At 47.3% G+C, this 25690-nt stretch overlaps 1 protein-coding gene across 8 annotated transcripts in view; it reads right to left on the bottom strand.

The window, feature by feature from the left end:
• LOC105915943 (pre-B-cell leukemia transcription factor 1) overlaps positions 1–25440 on the bottom strand; it is an 83449-nt gene extending 58009 nt beyond the window's left edge. The window contains exons 1-3 of one of the 8 annotated variants that reach the window (XM_012850225.3): positions 25011–25432; positions 24563–24814; positions 23065–23138 (exon numbers count right to left, since the gene is read on the bottom strand). In XM_012850225.3, the coding sequence (XP_012705679.1) occupies positions 23065–23138; positions 24563–24750 (262 nt within the window). In that variant the 5' untranslated portion in view covers positions 24751–24814; positions 25011–25432. Of the gene's footprint in view, positions 1–14321; positions 14471–22038; positions 23042–23064; positions 23139–24562 lie in introns of those variants that run through there. The other 7 variants (XM_012850227.3, XM_036141604.1, XM_036141606.1 and 4 more) reach the window with 7 other exon arrangements.
• Between the last annotated feature and the right edge of the window lie 250 nt (positions 25441–25690).

Below are 25690 nucleotides of genomic sequence, written 5' to 3'. Positions count from 1 at the left end.
GCACCAAGCTGATAAGATGCTATCAATATTCATGCCTCTAAATCAATTATATCCACATATATTTCAAATGCAAATCATCTGGCGGACCGAATGCTCTGGGAGTGATTCTGCAGACTACAATAATCACACACAGGATATAGAAAGCAAGGTAAACAAGCACTTAGATGCAGGCTTAGCTCAGAGAGAGAGAGAGAGAGAGAGAGAGCAATAAGGATTCCAGTAAACAGAAATGTGTCAGCTGCTTACAGCAAACACATTTAGGGGCTCCTACTTAACTCTGACTGGAGCTGGAGATGTGCCTTTAACATCCAGTGTCCCACTCCCATGTATCACTTCCCCCCCCCCTCCATCCCATCATCGGGAACGGGGCCTAAATTATTGATCCCCCGCCTTCATCAGCATAGCGGTCACGTCTAAGAGCGGGTGGAGGCGGGTGGAGGCGGGCGGCGGCGACTCTGGCTGTGTCCCCACGCTCCAGCCACCGAAATAATTAGGAGGAGTTCTCATTAAGGAGGAACGAAAGGTTGAGAACGAGCGGAGGGGAGAGCAGCCTGAGGGGGCTCTCTGGGTGTTTAATGTCCTCCCCTGGGCTTCCAGATCAGCGCCGTCGCATCCCGAGGCCACGTCTACAGGCGCCACGCACACCCACGCCACGCCACGCGCGCGGACCTACAGATAGTGTATGGAGGCTGCAGGGGAAGGAGGACCACGCCACTCTGTGGGATCACATTAATGAGAACTTGTTAGGATCTGGGTCAACGGTATCAGCGTGCAGCCCAGGTTTTCTAAATTAGGCAAAATGAGCGATCAAACATTGCGGCATCAACGAGCTCTGCTTGTTTCCTCTTTGCTGCCGAGGGAATCCGCAGGGCTTTGGTGCCCCTGGGTGGTTTCCTGCCTCGCTCTCCGTGAATCATACAGCAAAAAGAGAAAGGAAGAAGGCTAGCACGGATGTGTGCGCGCCGCGCATAAAATGCAAAATGACTCTCAAGAGAAAGGTTGAAAGTAAAAAAAGAACATGAATAAATTGACAATGGCAGCATAATGAATATTTGATTTGTTCCTATTTATGGAAGCTGAAGGCATTTTAGAGAAGAGCTGCCAGAAATAACAATATTCTATAGGAGTCAATACTTCGCAGATGAAAAAGAAAATCACCTCGGGTGTTACTGCGACCAAGCTAGGTGGCTAAATGTGACCAAGAGCCAGCAGTATGGAGACGTCCTCATTTATTTTTCAAGATCAGAGTGCATTACAAAGAAAAAGCCCTGTCATGTCTCCCTGAAGGAGACACTGAGCAGAGCATGTAGAGGAAGTTGGAAAAGCAGCGTGCAGGAGGATATGCATGCTACCCTTCCATTTGTGCCAAAATGGCTTTCACAGCCACCAGAGAAGTCCATGAATCTTTTTGTCACATCGTGCTCTCAGTGTCGGCTCGCCTCACGCTGCGACTCCGGAGCTTCCTAAGTGGCTCGGTGTCGAGGCCACACCCCTCGTTAGCGGGGAGGGTTCATTATGCAAATCATCCTGCTGGAGCCGTATCAACGAGGCGCACGCTCCGTTATCATCTTCCGCCGCCGGGGCTCTTCTTCTCCCCGATCGCTCATACGGAATCATGGCCTAATAGCATCCCATTAACATAATTGCCAGCACAACTAGTGTTCCGTGTCTCCGAGCCACTCTGCTGCTCTGCCAGCTGAAAACAGAGGAGAGGACGGGTGAGGGTGGAGGGGGGTGTGTGTGGGAGAAAAGAAATTTAATTAAGCCAACACGTCGGCCACTCCCTCCCAAAGCGAATGTCTGTTTTCCCTTTCTTCTTTTTTCTCCAAAACCTGGAAACAGGAAGGAGTCAGGAATCTCCCTCTGCTCCTGAAAAGCGGTCCGGATCCAGAGGCCTGCCGGGCATTTTCAATAACATCCTCATTATGTTTTAATTGATCTTTAATTAAAATATATCCAAGCTGATTCCACAAATCTCCCCTAAAGTGGAGACGCGGCCTTTTGGAGCCTATTAACGCGTCTTTAATTAACGCGGCACATTCCTTCAGCCTAACAAGCCGTGGACTTCCAAGCGCCGACGATGGTCTGTGGCGAGGAACGCGAGGAAGGAGGCTGCTTAAAGAATCCCACAGGATTCATGCCAGGAATTCCTTTGTGGTCTGAGGGGGGATGCTGGATGACAGGTGTGCAGTAGCTCACTCCTTTAGCGCTCTGCAGCATCAGCCACAGTTGCAGTAGGGAGCCATAATCATGCACCGCACTCTTGTAAGCCCCCCCCACCCCAGCCCCCCAACTCCCGCTCCTCACCACAGAAGCCACCCGCGCTGCTCTGATGAATTGATTGACAATTTTCCATCTAGCAGGGCTGTCACAGAAGCAGAGGGAGCCACACAGGAGGGCCTGCATCTCTAATGTCCCAGCACTGACCACGCCGCGGTCACTTCCTAAGGATCTCCACTGGGAAATCTACACACAAAGCAGTTGTGGCCTCGCCTACAGTGAAAATCCACACAGCATACGTTTGCTATGTATCATCAAAATCAGGCTGTTCAGTACAGATGCACCAAATACCGAGCTTGGGTTTTGACATTTTTCCTAAAAATCATGAAGAGAAATAATGGGCCTTTGAGTCCTGGAGTAACAAGAATATTCACACTGATGCATCAAACTGCATGTGTATAGCCTTTGTCAGATATTTCTTAAGCAGAAAACAACATGAATCAAAGTAAATCTTGTTGGTTGGAGCCTTTAGACTGAAAACGCAGCAACTTTTTAATTTGATGCATTCAATGAGCAGATCTTAAAGTCTTTAACCCACTGATCACTAATACGAGCCAAACGAGCCAAGACTGATCCACTCCTCTTCCTGGCTAACTGATTGGTGCGTCTCTGCTGTACAGTCGGTAAAATACAAACACCCGTGATAAATGCTCGCTGAGAGCGGGAGGAACGCAGGAAAGCTGCTTCCCCTCTGCAGCCTCACAGCTCCATAACACGTCGAGGCTCGTTACACTCCTCACGATGACAGCTAAATAAAGCGCAATTAGCAGTCACCCAGGCATGCTCACTGCTGACTTCATTCCCCAAATTATCCCGGAGAGCCACCGCGCTAACAGCAAACCACTCATGATCAAGTGCAGAACAATGCCAGCGAGCATAAACAGGACGGAGGTGAAAGCAGCGTGCCGACATGGGCTGCAGCTTTAAGCTCATCGCCGCGCCGCACAAGACCTTCTGTCTGTCGTTGGCTCGGTTCTTAATTGAAAGATTAAAAGTTCATTTTTCCCTCACCGGTCAGGAGATGGCCACTAAAGCGGTGGTAGTCACCACCTCCAACAAACAGCCACTCACCAACACCGTTGCGCGGCTCTTTTCTCAGCCGGCTTTAATTTGACACCTTGAGCTGGGGTAACTAGGAGGGGAGAGAGGAGCCGCAGAGGAATTCATTAGGCGCAGCAGCGCGGGGTCCTGGCTCGGAGCGTTAATGACATTGGAGGATAGGGAAACGAGACAGCCCAGACGCAAAATGAAATAAACATGAGGATTGTCAGCGCTGACAGCGGCAGCGAAAGGGACAGACTCGTTTGGGCCGGAGACCTTCAGCCCCAAAGATCAGAGCAGAAACAATATTGGAGGGGGGATCAAAATCGTCCTCGCATTGGCTCTGACAGACACAGCGCGCCGCACGCTGGTGCAAGTCTGCGCACGCATTGATCTTCCCAGGCTTTCGCTCCTCGTATCATTAAAAATATCCATCACTTGGAGCTCCTGCGGCATGCAGACGTGGGGCTGCAATTAAATTATTAATGCCACAGCACCCCACAACCTCTGCACCCCGCAGCCACCGTACAAACTGCACTCTTAATATGGCTGCTGAAAGACATTAAGAATACAGCGATCTCTGTCTGCGCTTCAGCCCAGATGAAGTTAGATGACTGCAAAAATAACAGGGAGAGAGAAAACAGGGTGCAGGATGGGAACACAACGATGACATTCGGCTTCCAGGACTTGAACGGAATTAAAATGTACCTCAGTGGCAGCCAGATCCCACACAGTATATGCAGGAACATTCTAGGAAAACGTCTTCTTGGACTATATCTTGTTCTACCTTCGTCTGTCTGCTCTAAAAAGCATCCATAAAGCCAGGTTGACAGATTGTGCTCAGCATCCAGTCATATCTGAGCTCCGCTGTGTACATACCAGAGCAACCGTCCCACAAAGGAACACATGCTTTGTTGCTCCTGCTCTAACAAAGTCGGCTACAAACACCACTCCTAGAAAGTTTGCACATTTTTTCTGCTTTGGAAAGAAGCCTTCAGCACCCTTAGTGGCATACATCCTGTATGTATTGGACCGATCGGGTTTTCCCTGGCCAATGCTAATTTCTGGTTTCCTTTAGGGTCTGACATGCAGATTCCAATTCTTTTTCCAGAAGACAAGGTATATTTCCCTAAACATTAATCGAACCATAAGAAACCATGCTTTTGGTTGACGACGGCATAACTCAAAGAAGCATGAAGTGAATCTTGAACTGTGTTTATCGGATCTTTATTCACAGAGAGCTTGTCTAGTTGTGGCTTGATCAGTGGAAATATTCTACATTTTGAACTGGAGATGATCAAATACACCATAAGAAACTGTGAACTAGCCCTATGGTTTAGCAACAGCAGGAAGCTCCTAAGCAGGAGCAGTTGTTAGCGGCTAACAGTTAGCAACTCGTGGTACTCCCAGCAAATCAGTCGTACCTTGTCTGTCACAGTTTCTACTTTCTACGTATGACCCAAATGGCTACCAGCGCAGGAGGCTTCAGCAGCGCTGCTATAACTGGCTGTTATGTGGCAGCCTGACTACGAGTCGGCTCAACACAATGGGACAGCTCAAGAACTTTTTCCTTTCCTAGGAAGATCTGATGGCAAAAGATCTTGCTGCACCTCTTGCAGGTATAAAACTAAACAAGTTCTCAAATACCTTTTCTGTTCTATATTCAGGACCGTTCCTTTTAAGGATGAAAACAATCAACTTACGATTAACTGTCAAATGTGACAGTGATACTGCTTACATCACTTTACCAATCAGAAAGGCTTTATGTCCTCCACTGCCTTAGCAGCACCGGCTTCGGGCATGGCTGAACCAGCAGCTAGAACTGGAAAGGCTCAAGCCCGCTGTGCTCCTCAAAGCTTCCCTCAACCTCTGATGATGAAGGGGGTGACAAATCCTCCACCTCAAAGACCGATCCATGATGAAACCACAAGTGTCGCCTTGGTCAGTCTGCATGTTTTAGCATGTCAAATCAAGCTAGCTGTCACTTTCCCTTGTCCTGACCACACCACCATTTTTTAGCAGCTCCGACCAGCAAGATTTTATCTAAATTACGCCTAAATTAGACTGTGAGCGTAGCGGTGCTACATGCTTTGTAGCACCGCTTTATGTTTCAGAACAACATAAAGCTCACGTCCATCAGCCAAGTTGTAACCTGCCAGGACAACAGAGCTGTAAGCTAGCGCTAGCTGTTATTAGCTTCACAGACATTCCGATAACAGTTCTGTCGTGGTCTGGGCCCTTTGAGCTGGACCTCGCAACGCTCTGCAGTGTGAACGCAGACTGAAACAGTGAAACAACATACAAACATCTGTTCAGTCTTTGTTGTCTATAAGTTAATGTTCAATTAATGTTTAAGTGGTACAGGAGCAGAATAGTTTTCACAAGCCTAGCGAGCCCTCTTGTGGCTATAGACGGTAATGTTTACTCCTTGGTTCATACTGGTTAATATGAATTACCATTTAAATACGATATAAATATGACCTGATCATATATTGTATATATTGTAAAAAAAATTAGCCCTTCATGCTATGAAAATACCCTGTTGATACACTGTTGACCTGCAGTACCATGGTGGTTATATCACAGTGCAACAAGCTGTCAGCAAACTAGCAGTACAAATCTAGTAGTTTGAATAACGGGTGACTCTTCATCTAGCTCTTTTGACACGCCACACCTCTGCTTACCCTGTCATGCAAATCTTTCAAAACAGAAATCTTGTTAACTCCCCAAACTGAAAACTCCTGCATAAGCTCCATCATAGAAATAACAGAGGGCACTGTTAGCTGAAGCAGAGCCTCTGTGCAAAGAAAGGAACAAGTGATGCTCTCTGAGTATGGATGAGTGGGGTCTGTTTGGAAGGCGTTTTTTATGAGTCTCTTTTATTTGTGTTCCTCAAAGAACACAATAAACCTGTCAGTCATTGCAGCAGCCCGTCAGGATGCGGCCCCACTCTGCAACACTTCTACATCAGGACGCTCCATCCACTAAACCGGTGCTAGTGCTAAACTCAGGCGTTTAGCCCAGTTTCTTCTGTTCCACTGCTGCAAGCCCAGATGAGACCATGGTTCTAACTGGTTCCAACTCTGAGCCGGGCCAAAGGAAAGAACTGCTCTTGTCAGGAGACAAGACAACAAATTCTAATGTTGTGAACGGCTTGTTGGAAACTAGAGTTAGTTTGACCTCATTTAATACAAAACCCACAGAGCTACTATATAAAAACCGATGCTGGGTCGGCACTGGAACAACAAGAGCTCCAGCTGTTTGTTTTGATATCATCCATCCACACTGTAGTTAAGGTAGCCACTGTTTTTAGCTGAGTCCATAAACACCATATCTGACTCGGTTCTATACCATGGTTGGGTTTGTAAAGAGGCCAGGTAGAGTGGATAAATGCTGCTACTGCCATGTTTAACTCCAGTTTGCTGCAGTTATGTTACCAACCTGGGATCAGCTGGTGAGGCGTTCACAAACGCTACATGTGGCTGTAAATAGTATAACCCCCAGATTCCACATCCTCCGCTCCTGTACTTGTCCATGAGTCCGTCAAAGGCAACGCCCACTGCATCCGCGGTTACTCCATCTTGCTCCACTCTGAGTTTCTTTGAGTTCGAGGAGAGCCAGAGCGAGAGGTACGAGTTCACGGCATAAAAAATGGGATATAAAGGAGTCGCAAACAAAACAAACTTCTCATTCATCCTTTGAACAGCGTCTGAAAAGTTCTTTGGTGCTGATTATACATTGACTCGGCATATTTTTACTTCAATCAAGTATGGGTGAGTACACTGGCCACCAAAACCTTATATGGTTTTAAAATAGTTGAATAGTGTTTTATCCTACGTTAATAGATATTTCAAACCCACACCTCACCATTATTTTATAGGACTTTCAGTATGAAACAGTGGGCTCTTTCTCTCTGGCTGGAGTCGGACCGACGTGGACGTACGTGAACACCACGGAGCAGTCACAGAGGATGTGGAATTTGGGGGTTACTGAATTATGATAGGGATATTAGAGCATTGATTGGTAGAGATATTACTAATTAAAGCCAGATTATATTTTTGAGTAATTAAGATGTCATCTGTGGCGTTATTATCAACAGAAGCCAGAATATGTCAGAGGAAAGAGGATCCAACTTTGACTGGAAGGGACAGTTTTAGAGACGTCTTGACTTGCCACCAAGCTGGTTCTCTGGCTGTGGAAACCCAAACCGGTTTTCTAACAGAGCAGTTCAGAAATAGCTCCAGCGCCAGTCATGGTTCAGCACTGGGACTATTGGGGAGCAAGCCACCACTCCTGCCAAGATGGCCCTTCTCCCTTCCGCTGCAGCCAGATGAGCGTGTGGCCAGAATGGGCAGGAGCGCGCCTTGCTGACACCTGTCTCTCCCATGGCGAGCCTGCCTTTGTGACGTGGACCCGGCCGGAGATGGGTCTGACAGAGCTGCAGACGCGGACCAGGCTGCACGCCGGGAGCAACGGTGCAGGCCAACACAAACAAGGCTTCTGCTCTCCTCCATGGGCCTGCAGCGGGAGTTACGGCCAGCAGCTGAGAGGTCTCACCGAGTCTACGAGGAAGGCATTGCTTTGCAAACACACAAAGCCAAATGTAGCTTCTACTGTTTCTCTGAGGTTTCAAATCCAGTACTCAAAGGTAGGCCTGTCACGATAATCCATAAACCAATTAATCGCACGATAAATTTTAATCACATGATAAATTAAAATAATTTGCGTACGCATGCTTGCTTGTGTCCTCTTGTGTTTTTGCCTCCTTTCTCTGAGACTGGATAACAAAAAGGTTTCAGTACGGTGCATTGGTGTCTGCTCATCCCTACCTTCTCGTTTCCTCGGTGTAGGAGGACTTAAATATTGCCAGGGTTCCACAGAAAATGGGGTAATCCTGGTGGGCTGTGGGAGGTGCTGTGGAATGGGAAATTTGAAACGCCAGGAGCGTTGTGTGATGCATCAGCTCGAAGGAGGGGTGCAGCCCTTAGCCGTAGTCTGCGTCAAGCTAATAACGGCTAGCTTAGTTGAGCGGGAGGTTTTCTTCCAGACGGGAACTTCACTGACCTTTTATGTTGCTCTCAAACATCGAGGCTGTAAAACTAAACAATGCATAGCCTGGTGGGGGGCGTGACTCATAATAGGGTGGGGAAACCCCGCTTGTGTCAGGTAGACATGCTCAAAGTTAACATGAGAGCCTCGGGAAGGAGAGTCAGAGAAACGCTGGTTTGAAGAAAATGGAATCGGTGTCAAAGCCCAACACGACCGCTGCTGGCTGGGAGTTTTTGTCTGAGCCGCTAGGTCGAGAGGACATAATTACGTTATTATGCCATTATCATATTAGTTGAAAAAGGTCTCCAAATGACAATAATATGATGTATCGCAATAAGTTTTAGAAAAATGTATCGTCCAGCAACATTTGTTATGGTGTCAGGCCTACTCAAAGGATCTCCCTCTTGTTCATTAAGTCTGCCTTGCTCAGCACGCTTCCATTGCTGAGGCCCAGTGCAAAGCACCATTTACCAAAGCACACACCTCCTAACAGTTAGCAAGTCTGCACTGAGCAGCAACAAGCTCACAGGAGCTCCCTGGGAGCCGACTAGACTTCCCACAGCAGGACCCGACCAGTTCGCCAGCTGTGGGAAGGGAGGCATCAGCTGTGTAGGTCGCCCTGCTCTCTGACCACAGTTAGAACAACGTGACAAATTGGCCCAGTTTTCCCTTTAATTAATCACGCCGTGCTGACAGCTACCTGTGCCACACATCATCATCAGTCAGCGCGAGAGGAAGCCCCAGCCACACGTAATAAGAGAGGAGGACGCACCTCATTACCTCACTTCCTACGCTTTCTTTCAACATTAAAAAAGAAAAGAGATTCAGAAATGTATATCTGATTTCCTTCTTAGTCTCAGGAGTTGGCTGGAGAGTAAGACAGTATATATATCCCATTAGATGGCACAAATTTGTCCTGCAGCCTAAAAAGCATTTATCAGCTTCCTCTAGCCGTGCGAATACGTAGCAGATTTCATTTGTGAAGCGGTACATTAAGGCCCTGAGGGCGACGCTGCAAATAATGAGACTGCTTTGTGGCAACACTGCGGCTACGAGACAAAGCACTTTTAGAGTGAAGTCCTTCAGGTCAATCTGGAGGCTTTTCTTTCACCTATAAAAGTCTCCTTGAATCATTTTCCTATTTTCAATTACAACATTGACCAAACGTTATTATTATTATAGTTAACTCAGACATTCAGAAACCTGAAAATACACAGCTAACAGTTCAATCTGATCATTTCCCTCTAAAATATTAAGAAACACCCAGCTGTATTTCTTATGGCATTTTTAGAAAACTTGTAAATATCTTCTTATTTAGTACCATTCTAGATTTTCACTTGAGCAAACGGGTACATTACAAATGTGACGACTGTTTTCAGTTGGGTTTTAATTCGTGCAAAAGCCCTCTGTCCCACAGCCTGGAGGCTATAACGACATAAGTAAACTTATAGTAAAATCCCTGACCTAAAAATAAATAAAACAGCCTTGTATTAAAATAATAACAAAACAATCACATAACCAGACAAGATTAAGTAAAAGAGAAATAGATACATCTTTTTTAAATGTAATTTAAAAAAATTAAACCTGTGACTGGTGGGTCTCTAGTTGTTATGGGGATCCTATGCTTTGTTCAGAATAACTATCTGGACATTATCATCTGTGTCCCTCCCCACCAAACTGAAAGGCAGCTTTTAATTAAAGACCAACGCTGCGCCCACAGAAGGCTCCACACGAGACAACTGAAGTCATCGCTCCAGTCCTTCACAGAGAAGCGCTGCTGCCTCTCCCCGGATTCAGCGAGCCGCCAGGATGATTGACAGCTCCATCTTCACAGAGGCCATCCAACAAAAAGGGCAGGAAGACAGGGGCCATCCCCGCCCACCAAGCCAAATGTGCTTGGAGACCGTGTGTGAAAGGAAGCTCAACAGCGTGGTAGCCACTTAGAAACAGCTCTGAGATTCTACTGCGCTGCATTTATTATTTAGAACAGCCGGCTTCACCTTGCATGCAAACATTGAAAGAATGATCCTTATGTTGCAAGTCTCACCCAACTCACAAACACATCATTGCAAGCATTCCAGGGCAATGAGCACCCGGCTGTAATAAAACCTTCTACCCAGAGGTGGTGTAGCCAGGATGGTGTTTGGTGGGCGCGGATCAAAACACCGCCGTCACTTTCATTTGTGAGGCAAATATGGTTGAAGTGAAACAGAGCCCATGGATGGGGGAAAGAGAGCTTGATAGATGTCATCTACAACGTGGGGGTGGGGGCTGTTAGGGTAATAGCCTTCCTGAACTCACACAAATAAATGTTTCACAGTCTGAAGAGAAATGTAGCAATGTAAAATCCTCTAGCAGCTGTTAATATTTCATGACTAGCCGCTCTGACACTGTCAGCGTCTGCCTAATTTGTATGGCGCGCAAGGAGAGGCGAGGGGAGAAGCTGGAGATGGGAGGAAAATTGAACGTGTGTTGGGGGGGGGGGGGGGGTACAGAAGGAGATGTAAGATAAAGGTGGAGAAAATGTTGCCAAAAAAGACTTCAGTTGTGCCGAGCTGACAGGTTTCTTTTTTTTTTCTTCTTGGGGGGTGGGGGGTAGAGTCGGCGTGGTACAAAGAACATTTGAAATGGCCCATTTAACAGCCCCGTACTCCACTCCCAGCCGATGGCACCATTTGCATACCTCCTATCAGATGAAGATGGATGGAGAAAATCAGTGTCAGTGAGATGAGCGTTTTATCAAGGTTACACTATCCTCCAAACTCCTAAAACCTCTTTATCTCATCTCTGTTGTCAGAATATTAACTTATCAACAAAATCTTTTTTCCACAAGTGGAAGGACTGAAGGGATTTAGCCGCTAGGAGAGGAGCGACACGTTGGCCAGCTGGCTTCCAGAAAAGCAACTCATCTCATCACCAGTTATTCTCCTGGCTGTCTTGATAAAATAGATAATCATTTGGTGCTGAAACCCAAGAGAATGGTGAAAAATTCTGAAATTCCCTGAGCTGGTGATGATGCTCTTGCTGTCTCGTTTCATCTAACGAGAAGTATGCAAGCATAGGCAGAGTAATGAACAGTTGTTTTCTACGTCCATGGACTATTTGTGCTTTTGGTTCGAGCATAAACTAAAACGCTATAAGCTTGCAGTGCAAAAATAGGTCACTTATTTCAACATTAACCCAACGGAGCTGCTTTCTGAGGAGCTTCTAGCTGGCTGTTAACTGATGTCTGAAACCCACGGGTCCACGACACTGTGGTGCCATGGTATAAACGACACAGCCTGCACCCGGTCTGAATCTGTGCTTTTACGTATCAGGACATCAGAAAATGCTCAGGACCGCACCAGCTTCTAAAATAGCTTAAAGCTAACCTGAAATGTATGAAAACACACAACAAAAGTCAATAATACTCTGCATGACTGGGGCTACGTTCACACTGCAGGTCTGGAAGCTCAATTCTGATGTTTCACTGAAATTTGATTTTTTTTGGGGTGGTCGTTCTCACTCCTATTAAATGCATCATACCTCAGTCTGAAGGAGACATCACACAGCAGGCCGCTGATTACAGTAGTAATGGTGAATGTAATTGTTGTTAGAAGTGTTCAATAAAGTTTTGTTTAAAAAACACAAACAAAAATCTGGTAAACCCATTTAAAAAAACTCGGATACCGGCCGCCGTCCCTCCTTCTTATTATTAGAAAGCTGTTGAGCGATGGGAGCCTACAACAATAATAAGATCACGTCTTAGCAAGACGAAGTAAGTTAAGACGAAAGCAGCACATCTGTTAACAGCGGTCGTTTATGGAGCGCTAACTGCTGCTGCTGTGTGTGGATGTGTAGAGAGACAGGAGAGGGACGTAAACAGATGGATAAACTGCGACATGACCGTTCAGACTGCGAATGCATGAAAAATATCTAATACGTATCCGATTTGGGGCTGGGGTGCTGAAAAGATCAGAATTGGACTGTTCAAACTGCCAAGAAAAAGATGGGATTTGGGTCACATCTCCCTGCAGTGTGAACTTTGCCTATGAGTCTCACAGGTCTGTGAATTCATTTTGATTCTCTCTTCTTTCTGGCTCTCTAACCTCCCCAGCATAGCATTGTTTCTGACGCACGGTGTTACAATGGTGGTGCGGGTAACACTATTGCCATGCAGCAAGAAGGTCCTGGGTTCAAATCTCTCCAGGTACTCTCCTAGTCCAAAGACATCGTCATTGGTTATTCTACATTGCCCTTAGATGTGAGTGTGTCTGTGCATGGTTGTTTTGTCCTGTGTGTATCTGTGATGGACTGGCGACTTGTTCAGGATGTACCCCGCCTCTCAACCAGACCCACAAGACCGTACACATAAGTGGGGATGGATGGATAGATAAATATATCTGCCCAAGTACTACAAATTGAAACAGCTATACATGTTCTGTTGTTCTGTAATTAAATATTAGGAACATTTCATATGCTAACGAAGGTCTGTAGAGTCTAAAATGGAACTCTTTAAGTTTTCTACACTTCTTCTAAGGAGTACACCATTTGACCTTAGGGTTAATTACATGGTACCCCTATTCCTGGTAAGATTGATAGTCAGTGTTTTTTCACTTGTAATTAATCTTTTTAAATGTAGCATAATTGACTTCAAAATGTTTGGAACTGGCTGTGTAACCTTTCCCAGACTGACAAGTAACAACAGTTCCTTCCCTGAGGTCACTGTAGATGTCTTTTCCACCTATCACTGTGTTGACACACACCTGTAAACTCTGCTAACTTGTCGAGAACATCCAGAAAATAAAACATGCGATGCTCTTTATCGACAGGAAAAACACAAGCATTGTTAGGAGGACCTTTCCCTAGCAAAAAAAGAAATGAACGATCCCACATGCTAGCCGCACTAAAGCTAGCCGCGCTAATGCTAGCCGCGCTAATGCTAGCCACGCTAACGCTAGCCGCGCTAATGCTACAAGCTAATGCTACAAGCTAAAGCTACAACACTGGTGTTTGAGACCAACACAAAAAGCACCAGTGAAGTAAACAGTGATGTAGTAAACCTCCAGGATGACATAAGCTAGCGCTATCTCTTTTTCTGTTGGTCTGAGCTCACACATAAACATGTGTTTTCCAGGTGCGCCAGGTTCCAAACCATGCAATGCTCCGTTCTACTGCGGTAAGAATAAAGAAAGCTGACAGCTCAATAAACCAAAAAAGTAGTGAAGCAATGAAAAGCAACCAGCAGAAAAAGTAGGAACTCATATCAACCTACCCTGTTCCTAATAGATCACTAAAGAAAATGTAATGCAAAATTAGCTAAAAGACAGAAACTGTACAGGACTGCTGCTGCTGATTACATCTGCAAGGACCAGATCCTTGTTCACACAGGAAAAATATAGTCTGTTTTAAAACTCATTTACTTTAGTTTAGAAAGATTCTTTATTTGTCCCTCAGTAGTAAAAGCTAGTATCATCAGCAAATTGACAGGCAAATTAAAGCATGCAGTGGCACGCTGAACACAGACAACTATAATAAAATAAAACAGTTTCCAATTTCCCCATTAGTGCTGGACAGATAGAAACACTTCCACCCCCTACACGTGCCATATTTTTGTCTAGTCCCAGAACGCCAACCTTGGTTGTTCTCACTCCTTTTTTATTCCATGCTTCCAGTTTTTTGCTTTTGGCTGTCTATAGGAAAGCAGAATTAAAAAAATATATATATAATTCTGGATGACTTTGTGATAAAAAAAAATAACACAAAAAAAAATCAATTACCATACCATTAAAAAATAAAATACTAAAACATGGTATAAGTTGGTAACAATATCTAAAAAAACAAACAAAAAAAGAAAAAACAGTTTAGATGTTCAGCACCTAATGAACCGAGTTCAGCATTTACTGGCCAAAAGCCTGCTTAGATGGAGAGTTATCCAACACCAGTCTGTTCTTAGTAAAATATCACTATACCTCTAGCTGTCAGCCTGCAGGATCCTTCTGTTTGTCTGTCTTCTTTAATGAAGACTATTTCAGCCATTTTTTGATTTTACTTCACTGGTCCTATAAACGCTACAGGAAGTTAAGAACACACAGGTTGCAAGCAGGGATCAGGCACACAGGCCTGGAGCTGCCACACATGCTCACTATTTCCAGCCTCCGGACATCTGAAAGTAACTCCGACCGAGTGCACATCCTCCGTTTATGACAGACGTTTATAAAACAGGAAGAGGAGCTAACAACAGCAAGCATGAGCTATTTCTGGAAGAGGATGTCTGCAGATAAGAAGGAGCTGTCACAATCTAACAGGTCTGCAGTACGACTGTGTCTACATAAAAGGCGTTATCCACTCAGAGAAGCATGTTGTGACCCCTGCTGATGCTGCAAACTATCCCGCTCCCTGCTATAGGTTCCTCACCACATTGTTGGTGACGAGGCTGGGAAGGCGTCCAAAGCCACAAGACATTTCTGCTACGGAACATTTGCTTCCTTTCAGGGGGGCACGGGGGCCCCAACACACTCCTATTACATCTTTCTGTCCTGCCACGCGGCGTGACAGTTTATTTTAGGAAGCGCACGTTGGCACCTGAGACACGGAGCTGACAAAGCACTCCGTGTCACTTCAATGAGGCCAGTTGGTGCCGTGACAATGCCTCTGGCCATGAAGTCCGACAAGATGGACAACACCGTGCTAAATATCTCTGCAAAGCAGGAAGAGAGGCTTCAGCTGCTCGCACACTTTTCAGCTTCAGAGGGGGATACGGCAACAGGACGGAGACCACCTTTGTGGACGTTGAATAAATCTGACCTGCAGCGAGAGGCGCTTTGTCTGTCATGGCTTTCATGCAACACTCTGCAAACAGATGCAGCAAAGCAGCCTCTCTTAGCAGGAGTCGGTGGCTGAAGCAACAACACATTTTATTTATTTTTCCACAGAAACTTTTTCACTCTGCAACCAAAAAAAAATGGATTATGAGCAGCCACTGTCACCATTTATCAATCACCGTACGATTGTTTGATACATCACTGCTCAGGACACCTTGGTGAATAAATAACTACAATCTAATGGAGTTTAGTTCAAATTTAGTAAACTGAATTTTCTCTTTAAATAAACCATGCATATATGTCCTATTTGCACGATGGTTGCCTATCACCCCTCCTCTGACTGTATGTGTATCAGCAGAGGACAACCACCAGGTCCACTTGGGCCACATTTCTTATTATACTCACTACCTAGGGTCTAAAATATGTACTGTTCCAAAAACCGCTAGAACGTTCCATCCTACCGTTCCTACGATTGAAATATATCAGAGAAAGTGTTCTTCTTCTCCACAGTGTTGCTGTGCACTGATGGTCAGCCGGCTGAAAGAAAGCCACTACTCGTCCAGTTCGCCTGCAAGAAAGACAAACTCAGCTGCTTGGGAATCCCTCTGGGTGCACAAAGCATGCTGGGTCATGGTGTGGGAGCTAAAGGAGCTCCACCCATCACTGCTACGGATGTAATGCGGTTTTCAGTTGTCGAGCTCTGAGAGGAATGTGATGAAAGAGCCAAGTGCAGGCTCTACCAGAGCAGATAGCCTGACTATTTACCCTTCTACGTTCAGTAGCCAGTCCTTACGGATTTAGTTTGTCCATCACCATAAAAATCAACTATAACATTATTACACCTGGAATAATCATGAATTAGATCATGTCATACGTTTTTGTTTGAAGTGTCTGGGCAGGAACTTTAACCCCGCGGTATTTACATGCTGGTTGTCTCCTACGGACCGTTGCCTAATTCCTACCCCCCTGACTCACAAAGTCAGCTTTCTTGGCTCGGATCGGAGAGGAAAGCAGCGGTGGTTCTTCCCACTTAACACCGGCGCCGGCATTAAAGAGAAACAGATCCTAAGCGAGGCTGAAGCTCATTGTGGCACCAGCAAACTACAGTGAGCGCTGCAACGGGAGACAAATCAAAAGGCTGTGAGCATTTTCATATCTCAAACAGGTTGCTTGAAGTTAATATGAATTTAAAACTCAATATACCGTTCCTCCCAGCTCTGTTTGCCACTATCATTTTTTTTTAAATCAGAGCTGGTGGAATGAGAACGAGACGAGCAGCGGCGGCGGCGGCCCTGCCACCTGCATCAGCTCGACCCGTTATGAGCCTTCGCGGGGTTCTTATCGCAGCGCTGTAATGGGAGCGGGGAGTTGGATCTTTGGTTGCCACTGCTGCCAGTCAGAGAAATTTATGGCACACAATCATGGCGTGGTTTTACAGAAAGCTCTCCAGGAACTCAGCAAACACTCGTGTGACGGCTCTATATTATTGCAGGAGCTCAGTTTCCTGCTGGTGGGAAATCTGAAATAATACCTCCTGGAGAATGAAGTGCCGTACGAACACACTGCTGGCACCCGCGTGGGGTAAGTGCATATCCTGTTTCTCATAATGCAGTGGGAACTGAGTGCAGATCCCGTTACAAACAGAGATAGAAACAAAACGGGCCCGTGCCGGTGCTGTGAGGTGACAGCGCAACCGCTCTGCTGTGTTAAATATCAGATGCAAATGAAAAGAGAAAATCTATCATGACTCTAATGTGGCCTGATAGGAGGGGGCGCTCTCTCCTCTGAGGAGCTGAACGGTGCGAGGAGGATGATGTATGGAGGAGCTGGATGAGAGGTGAAAAGCGTAGCGAGACGGACCACGGCAGGGGTGGATTGCTAGGTGGGAAGGGGCTGCGAGGAGGGTGGGAGGGCGGCTAAGGTAGTGCTGCCAGACTCCTGAGAGCCCAGGGCAAAAGTGGAATAAATGTTGATTAGTGTTGATTTTGTCCAACGAGCACCCGGCAACTGACAGTGGGACTAAGCTGCAGCGAAAGGGAACCATTAATCTTGGTCTGGTTTAAGCGGCATATATTAATTTGTGTCATTTCCACTACGTGGAGAGAAAGCTCTCCCTCCCTCTCCCCCGCACCGTCTCCCTGCCTCCGAGTGTGTGAGAGCTGCTGTAGCCCAGCCGCCTCGGTGGGTGAGGGGGGGGGGGAGGGAGCATACAGCGTGAGCCTGGAGGTGGCGTCTGCAAGCCGCAGCAGGGGGGGGGGGGGGGGGGGGGGGGGGGAGTGGAGGAAATGAGATTCCAAACACTGCATTATAGAAAATGAACTCCTGGGGGGGTTGGTATGGCAACCGCCTTCCCATGCGCCGTCGCATGTTCAATTTAACGTGCATAACAAATTTGCAGACTTGATTAAATTGGCGACATATTAAGCAGGTCGGTGTGATGGTAATAATAATAATAAAAAAAAGAAAGCTGCAGGGAGCGAGGCTGCGCTGAGACTGAGGACTGAGGCGGATGGCAGCCGGCGACAGCGCCAGGCGCCGTTCAGCCAAAGGACTGGGACCTGCGCTCCTTTACCAGTCTAAGTGGATCTTACCTTCACTGGATAATCTCCGCGCTGCTACAGCCGCCCAGAGCTGCTCACAGCGGCAAGGAAATTCTTTTTACAAAGTGCACTTCAGTGGCCTTCAGGAGAGAAGAGGAGCATCCTTCATCAGGCCAGCAAATACTACATCTCATAAATGAAATGTACCTCCTCTTACTCAAATGAGGGCAAAAGAAGCCCAGCATTACTTCCCTTGATGTCAGTGTTAATTACCAACTCACAGCACAGAAAGATTCCTCTAATTAAGCTCCTTAACATGATTAACACGTATCAATTAGGGGACTGACAATTTGCATAATGTATAATGTAAGCACATTGTTCTGTACTGTAATGGCATTAGCTCACCGTTTCCAGCGCTGTCACTGACTGATAGTGTTGTGATTCTGACTCTACAAAATAATAAAACAATTCTGTGGCTTTACTGACACCCTTTGTCTCCATCCGCAGCGCGCAGTTGGACTTCGGCTCTTCCTCTCGCCCAGCGGACGGCCGGGGAAGCAGCTGCAGCCTGTCCTACCCGCTGCTGGATCGGCAGAGACAACTGGAGGGGTGGAGGGGTGGGGAGCGGGGGAGCGGGGGAGCGGGGGGGTGTATGGGGCAGACAAAAGCTGAAAGTGCCCAGACGCCGTCTCTCTGTCGGTTTGCCATACAGCACGCCGGAACGTACCTGTGGCTTCCCGGTGGCGGGCCGTGCAGATGCGGCTGTTTTTCACGCAAACACGGCCGCTCTGTGTGGATGTGACCAGATCGCCATCCTGGTTCCATCACTGATACTTATTCACTGAATCCTTTCAGAAGACACGAGGCTTTCCTCTCTTCCCTGTCTAATAGTCTGCAAGTGACTTCCCTAAGTGGATTTGTACCACCCGAGGTGATTCTGTCACTTAGCTGGTTTTATCAAGATTCACCAACCAGCCAATGCATCGATCCAACAGCACAGCGAAGAACACCTTGTTCAAGAGGAACCTGCCAACGCACGGCTGGACCTGGGTTCTGTCATGGCCCACTTCACTTGACGTTACATATGCAACACAACACCACTGACTATTGGCCATTTAGTGAAAATAAGTCAACAGATCAGACATCTGATACGCACGCTCTGAAATCAGCTGGTGACCAGACTTTTCTCTTGATCCACTCTGTCAAGAACCATAAAAGTCCATTTTTCCCAAACTCTAGTGTGCGGAAGCTGTCACTGATTCAGCAATGTTGGCTCATTGCTGAATCAGTGAGGCGTTCAAGGTAAAGTCAGACGTGTCTCTATGACACGTCGAGGCAGGTTTATGGTTCTTTGAGGCTGCGACAGGGCGAGAGAGAGTGAGACCGCTTATATTATAGTTCTAACAGTCAAATCAGAAGTGGCTAAACTTGATATTTATTGTCAGGCTAAAGCTTTATTTAAAAAAAAGACTGACAATCAGGAGTAAAATTATAATCAGTGCTGATGACTTATCAAAATAATTCATCAGGAAATAAGTGTTGAGCGTGACCTTCTGCTTTGTTTAGCTGACTGAGTGATGGGAGGATTATTTAGTTTTATTTCATTGGCAAAAGCCTTTAACAGCAGCTTCAGGTTGGTCTGGAACAGCAACAGAAGGAACAAAAACTACATTTCCAACCACGGAGGGGGGAAAAAAAAGCAGGTTTGCTTCAAAACAAATGCTTCCTTACTTAATGCTGCTAACACCAACTTCTTTTCCATCAATCACTCTCCCAATGAAGTCCCCAGGCTGCACGGCGTCTTGGACGTAGCTTCACATCTGATCCCCGTGTAGGCAACTTGTTACTGACCTGAGATCAGCGGCTGTCACGCAAACAGGCAGATGCCAAGCATGTCTGACAAGCTGTAGCAGTACAGGGCTTCCATGCGCCGTCCGCAATCAGACCCCTGGCTCATTTCATGCTGTCAAACACCGCTGGAGTGGCCCCTGTAAAACACCCCATTTTCACCCTTCCAAAAACAACATTACATCACTCGGCTAGTCCCTTCTCTTAATGCACGATCCCCTAGGCTTGAAACCGTGCACTGCACAAACACGCCGCTCCAGAACACCGGCCTTTTGTTGAGGTTGAGAGGCAAGAAGTTAAACAGAGAGTCAAAGCAGAGCAGGCTCGGTCAGCGAGGGGCTTTGTTTGACACGGCCCGAGATTTATGATGTTGACGAAGTGTTTACAGAGGTCAAAGCGGCTCATTTTCCAAATCAGTTTGTCAGCCGTTTGCTTATCTAAAGGGCCCTTTTCATCAATCATGAGAAAAGTGAGGGGAGAAGCCCGGACGAAACACAACTGGAGAATAAGCGACGGAGGGATTGTTTGATTAGTGCAGGGCTGACAGTTCGTTAAAAGCGTTGGGGAAGAAGTTTAACGTTGTTGGAACGTGTCTGACAGAAGCACAACACACCGGCATTCACAGAACGGTCCCGGACGAGAGCCGCGGCTCTAAGCTTCCCGTTTGGAGTGTTCGTCCACCTCTTATCGCTGCCCCACGCCACAAAACACAAAACAGCCTTCAAGACAGGCGTGCAATGAAGCTGGCTAGATGTACTGTAACGAAAAGGAAAGAAACACACACACATGCGCGCAGGGAAGGCAATAGTTTAAATAAAGCGTTCCTTCCTTCCCCTGTCCTCCCCTATTGTGCTTGTTTACACCGCCTCCTGGTTCTGTCGGCCATTCCGAATAAAAAAATACACAGGGCGGGTCAGAAGTTCAGGCTCTAGATCAGCGCTGGCATTGTGTGCTGCAGGTGCTGTCAGCTGCTGCAGGGACAGCCGGCGATGGAAAATACACGCAGGCAGGACAGAGAGGAGGACAGGCTGTCCTGAAGCCGCAGCTCCAAGGAGCCGCCACGGCCGAGACGGCGAGGTCTGCCTCCGCTCGCTGTGTCCGCCGCGTCGCCGAGGCACGGGCCGACATGAGGCAGGACAGCCTTCAGCGAAAACGCCACGGTTTCACAATATCACGGCACTCAGCCCAAAAACGGCAACGCAGAAACTCACGCCGTGACCTAATCATTTTATTTAAAACAGAAAAGCAACAATTACTCTTACAGCTGCTCAAATATTTACAATATTGCATCTGAGGTATTTAATCATTGGCTTGGTTTTGATACACAAACTGAAGCAAAACTGCGTAATAAATCCCAAGCTGACTGCCCGCAGGTTTAAAGCAGCGTTATGTTCATCAGAGCGACAGCACACGTGACGACGGCAATCATTTCCAAACAGCCCAATTTGCCCTTCTTGTAAGTGAGGGCAAAGTGTAGCCAGCTGACAGGCAGAGCGCAGCAACAGGTGGGGAGAGAGAGAGAGAGAGAGCCCGCGCCAAACGGAGGGAGAAAAGTCCGGGCACTTTGGCGCCGCCTGTGGCAGCCCACCGGACTGTGACAGCCCACCGGACTGTGGCAGCCCACCGGACTGTGGCAGCCCACCGGACTGTGACAGCCCACCGGACTGTGGCAACCCACCGGACTGTGGCGAGGCAAAGCAGCGAGGTTCAAGCTTTAACGCGGACGTGCCGAAACGCACCCGTGTCCCCGTTTAAGTCGCAGGCAAAGCTGCACGCAGATCTGAACCGATCAGCAAGAACCTGACTTCTTCACGGCTACCTGGTGGCGTAAAAATAAAGGAAGCAGCAAAGACACAACACTCAAATCATACCAATAAATAAGGACTACGCTAAAATGTCCATGTGAGAAAATAAAGAAAACAAAGAGAAGTAGATGTAGCAACATCTGGCCTTCATCTTGGAGAAAAAAAATGCATAAAAATATATTTTACTTTAAAAAAAAGGGAGGGATCCTAATATTTCCAATTATAGCCAAATCCACGCCTGTAAGCGATGCTAATCTGCCTTTTCATTTTCAGGTCTGTCATTTGGTCTCTAAAAGTGAAGATTTGTTTGGTGACTTGTTCTCCAAACGTGTAGCAGACACAAGAACCGTCTCGTTTGTGTTTCTTTCAAACAAAGGGATTTATATTCAACAATTAGACGACTTTCAAGCTAAGATGTTGAGAACATCATTTCACTCTCGCAGGACCGACATCGAATCTAAACAGCGGCACCAAAAACAGTAACAGAAGTGGACGGAGGAGGTTCTGAAAACAGAAGCCGTATCCAAGCAGCGGGAACCTGACTCAAAGCGCAGCAGGTCTGAACGTCATTCCAGCCAGGACGCAGCTCCTGCGACGAGCCTCCCACACGACGACAAGCCGCCGGTCTCCCGCGCGGAGCCCCATTAGCCGCACCTCGCATTAATAGCTTACCAGCTGAAAGGGAAGGAGACGGGCTGCGCAGGCAGGAAGAGGTCCAAGTTACCTCGTACGCGCGGCTCAGCCGAACTTTGGATGAACTCCGGCGAGCTGAGGGGAGTGAAACATCCCGCGTATCTGTGTCACTCCCCCTCCAAAAACATACCAAGACAACAGAAAGAAGCGAGAGCCAGCAGGCTTCAAAAGGCAGCCCCCCCCCCCTCCTCCGCTTGTTGCTCTCTCTCCTGAGGCTGCGGCCAAGTCGAGATAAAGTGCCTGCCTGGGTGGAGGGGAGGGGGGGAGTGGGTTCGGCAGTGAAATAAGCTCTGATGAAAGCATCCGTGTCAGCGGCAGGTGACAGAGGGGTCCCGAACAAAAGAAACCACACCACAGCCACCGACGACCCCCGTAAGGTCACGCGTGTGCGAGGGCAGCGTTCCCCCGCCATGAAAAACTTCTTCTCACCCCTGCCGCCCATTCGCTTTGATTTCACGCACTAATGAGTGTGAAACGCAGCGAGCGCGCGGCCCTCCGAGCGAGCCAGCACACTGGAGCACCTCAGCATCCCGGCAGCGGCAAGTTTTCTGCCGGCGTCGAAGAAAGCCGCGGTCAGACCGAAGGGCGGAGAAAGCCCCCCCCCCCCGGAAACACGACTTACGTTTTGTTTCTACTCTCTAAGCAATTATTCTGCTGACACGCTGCCTCACAGCCGCTTTAATAGAGAGACACAAAACATAATAGAGACAGACGTATTGAGCCGACTTGACAGTTAACTCGCGAGGGGAGACGGCAGCGCGCCTGTGACAACCCGGCTCCCTACTTTCTGCTACTCTGCCCCACAAACTGCCTTCATATCAAGGCGCAGTATTTACCGAGGGCCGTCGGAGGCCATGGTCCAACGTTCCCGGTGTGAGACGGCTTAAGAGACACACAAAAACAACACACACACACACACGTCTGACACGCTGCGTGGGCCCTCAAACAGCGGCGTGAGCCGGGTGGAGTCTGCCCGCTGGTGATGTGGAAGCTGGACGGACCTACCTGTCTTTTCTTTGATTTCGCACAGGACGTTGAAAAGGGCTGGCTTCATTCTGTGACAGTTGAGAGCGTGTTTCCTGAAACAGAGAAGTGGCATTCATGAGCAAACCAAAGGGCAGGAAAAGCGTTAAGAGAGAGAGAGCCCAGCACGGGGATGGAACAGAGCACGGTATTAATTCTGTTTTAAAACAATAAAAGCATTGTTATTAAATTATGCTGTAGGCACAGCAGTGCCTACAGTTATCATTCCCTAATGCCATCAGTTTTAAGCGTAGGGCTGCACTGAAGAAAATCTTGTGCAAACAGCTCCAACCTCTGATCCCTGAGATACACGGAGAGTTTCAACATCATCTGAGCTGCTGAATCTAGCCTTGTGTTGCGGTAATACTCGTCTTATTACCTAAAAGAAAAGAAATAACAGCACAGGTCGGAAAAATGGAAATATCATAAATAACACGTGAGCTCAACCGGATTAAAATGCGACCCTGTGATGTAAGTAGTTGACGACGGGAAAAACTAAGTGTGCACAGAAATGTTAACCTACAATAATCAGCTCCTCCCGGTTGTCTTTTTTTTTTGTCTTCCTTTTTTTTTTTACAGTGTTGTCAATATGAATAAATATGCAGGGATGAAATTGGACGCCAATAAAGGTCAACATTTGTCTGGAGGAATATATATATGGGTTCGACTGCATGGCAGTTATTTTAAGAGGATCGTTTTGACAGGTTTGGTTTAGTATGGAAACTACAGAAAATATTAAAACACGCAGATCATGGGGGTAAAGCATTGGATCGGTGGATCTGTGTAGAATTAATTCATATTTTCTGAACACATGATGAATAGTGAAATGGGAGCTGGTGAATATAAAGGAACTATAGTGCAGGATCCCGGAATAAAGTGGGATCGCTTTACTTTTATTTAGGTTGATCGGATGAAATAAACATGTTTTAATCTGTCCACCTTTCTCAAACATGCTCGTCGTGTATTTAGTAAAAAGTACCAAAAAACTGACAGGTAGTGATTTGTGCTGGTTTTAATGCAGCCGCGCAGCCACTTAAATCGCTGTTTCCACCTGGCTCCTCCTGCTTCTCCCACTTTTAGGAAGAATAAAAAAGGAAATACACGACGGATGACATTTTTAAACCCATTTTTCTGTCCTTCGTAACAAAGTTGTAACTAGCCGTGGAGGCTCGGTTGGTTCTCGGTAGCGCTGTGTAGCCGTCTCCGCTGAATGTGCCCCAATAAAAGAGATTTTTTAAAAGTTGACGACACGTCGGCGATAAACGCCATATTTTTATCTTTTTAATTACGGGTCTGAGCCCGACTCAACGGTCGGGTTTTGAGACTCTGAGCTTTAAATTAACTGTTTTCAATTTATTAAACTGTTTTTTTTTTCTTTCTTTTTTATATATAGATATAGCATATAATAAATAAATAAATAAATAAAAATGAGCTCCAGCTTCCCGCCGCCTCCCTCTGACACCCAGAGCCCGTCCCTTACCTGGCCTGGGCTTCGTCCAGACTTTGGTCCGTGATGGTCATGATTTGCTGTAAAATGTCTCCAATGTCCTGCTTCCTCCCGTCGCCGTCGGCTCCTCCGGTGCCCTCCTGCAAGTGCTGCGGCAGGCCGGGGTGCCCCGCCATGCCTACCCCCGTGTGAGAGTGCATCAACCTGGGCTGCTCGTCCATGTCTTCGGCCACCCTGCGTTTTCTGTCTAACTCTCCGCGGCGCCCAGGCTGCTAATTTCCTGCACTAATATATAGAGTAAGAAGAAGAGGAGAAGGGAGGACGGAGGAGAGGAAGGGGGTTGGAGAAATAAATTCCGGGGTTTTCTTCGTCGGAGCGTTCCGGAGACGCTCCGCGAACAGCGAAAAGAGAAAGGTGGCAGAGCGGAGCGGAGCGCCGAGCCCTCTCCGGTTGCTGGTCGGAGCCGAATGTGAAATCTGACCTGAACTGCCGCGCGCTGGAAACGACACACACAGCGGCTGTCAACCACTAATGCGCACGCTTCCCTGTACCCAAAGCCCCGCGCTGTCCTTCCAGAATAAGCAACACCAGAAATAAAAAAATAAAAAGTGGCTGCTGGGAGAAATAAAACAGCGGGGATTTACTCGACTCGCTCCATCCTCTCGCTTTTTGTCATGTTCAGTGCTGGCTGGCTGGCTGGCTGGCCAGGCGGGCGGCGACGTAGCGTAGAGAGCGCGAGAGTCAGGCTCCGCCCGCGCGACACGATTGGGAACGCGCTGGACTTGGCCCCGCCTCGAGGAGCCTCGAGATCATCGGAATGTAGGATGCAGAGGAGACGCTCTGGTGTGGCAGCAGCCTCGTCGCGACCAGGGAGAAGAAGAGCTTGTTGATGGATAGAGCCTGAACTCCGAATAACAGCGACCCTCTTTCAGACCTCAGCAGGAGACCACACTCTCTCCACAGGAGGCCATTTAATTTCTACGCCGTGCCAAGATGAGGCGCTCCAATCACAACTGTTGGCCACCCTCCAATTATCTTATGAATATTAGCTAGATAATGCGCATAGAAATGCACGGCTCAGAAAATCAATCAACTAATGAGACACGTAACAGAGGAAAGACACCATTCTGATATCAATGATATAAACATTACAGACAATCC

The sequence above is a fragment of the Fundulus heteroclitus genome, chromosome 9 (assembly GCF_011125445.2).
Source record: "Fundulus heteroclitus isolate FHET01 chromosome 9, MU-UCD_Fhet_4.1, whole genome shotgun sequence".
In the NCBI taxonomy this organism is placed as follows: Eukaryota; Metazoa; Chordata; class Actinopteri; order Cyprinodontiformes; family Fundulidae; genus Fundulus; species Fundulus heteroclitus.
The sequence above is the reverse complement of the archived record's forward strand: the minus strand, read 5'-3'. Positions and strand labels throughout refer to the sequence as shown.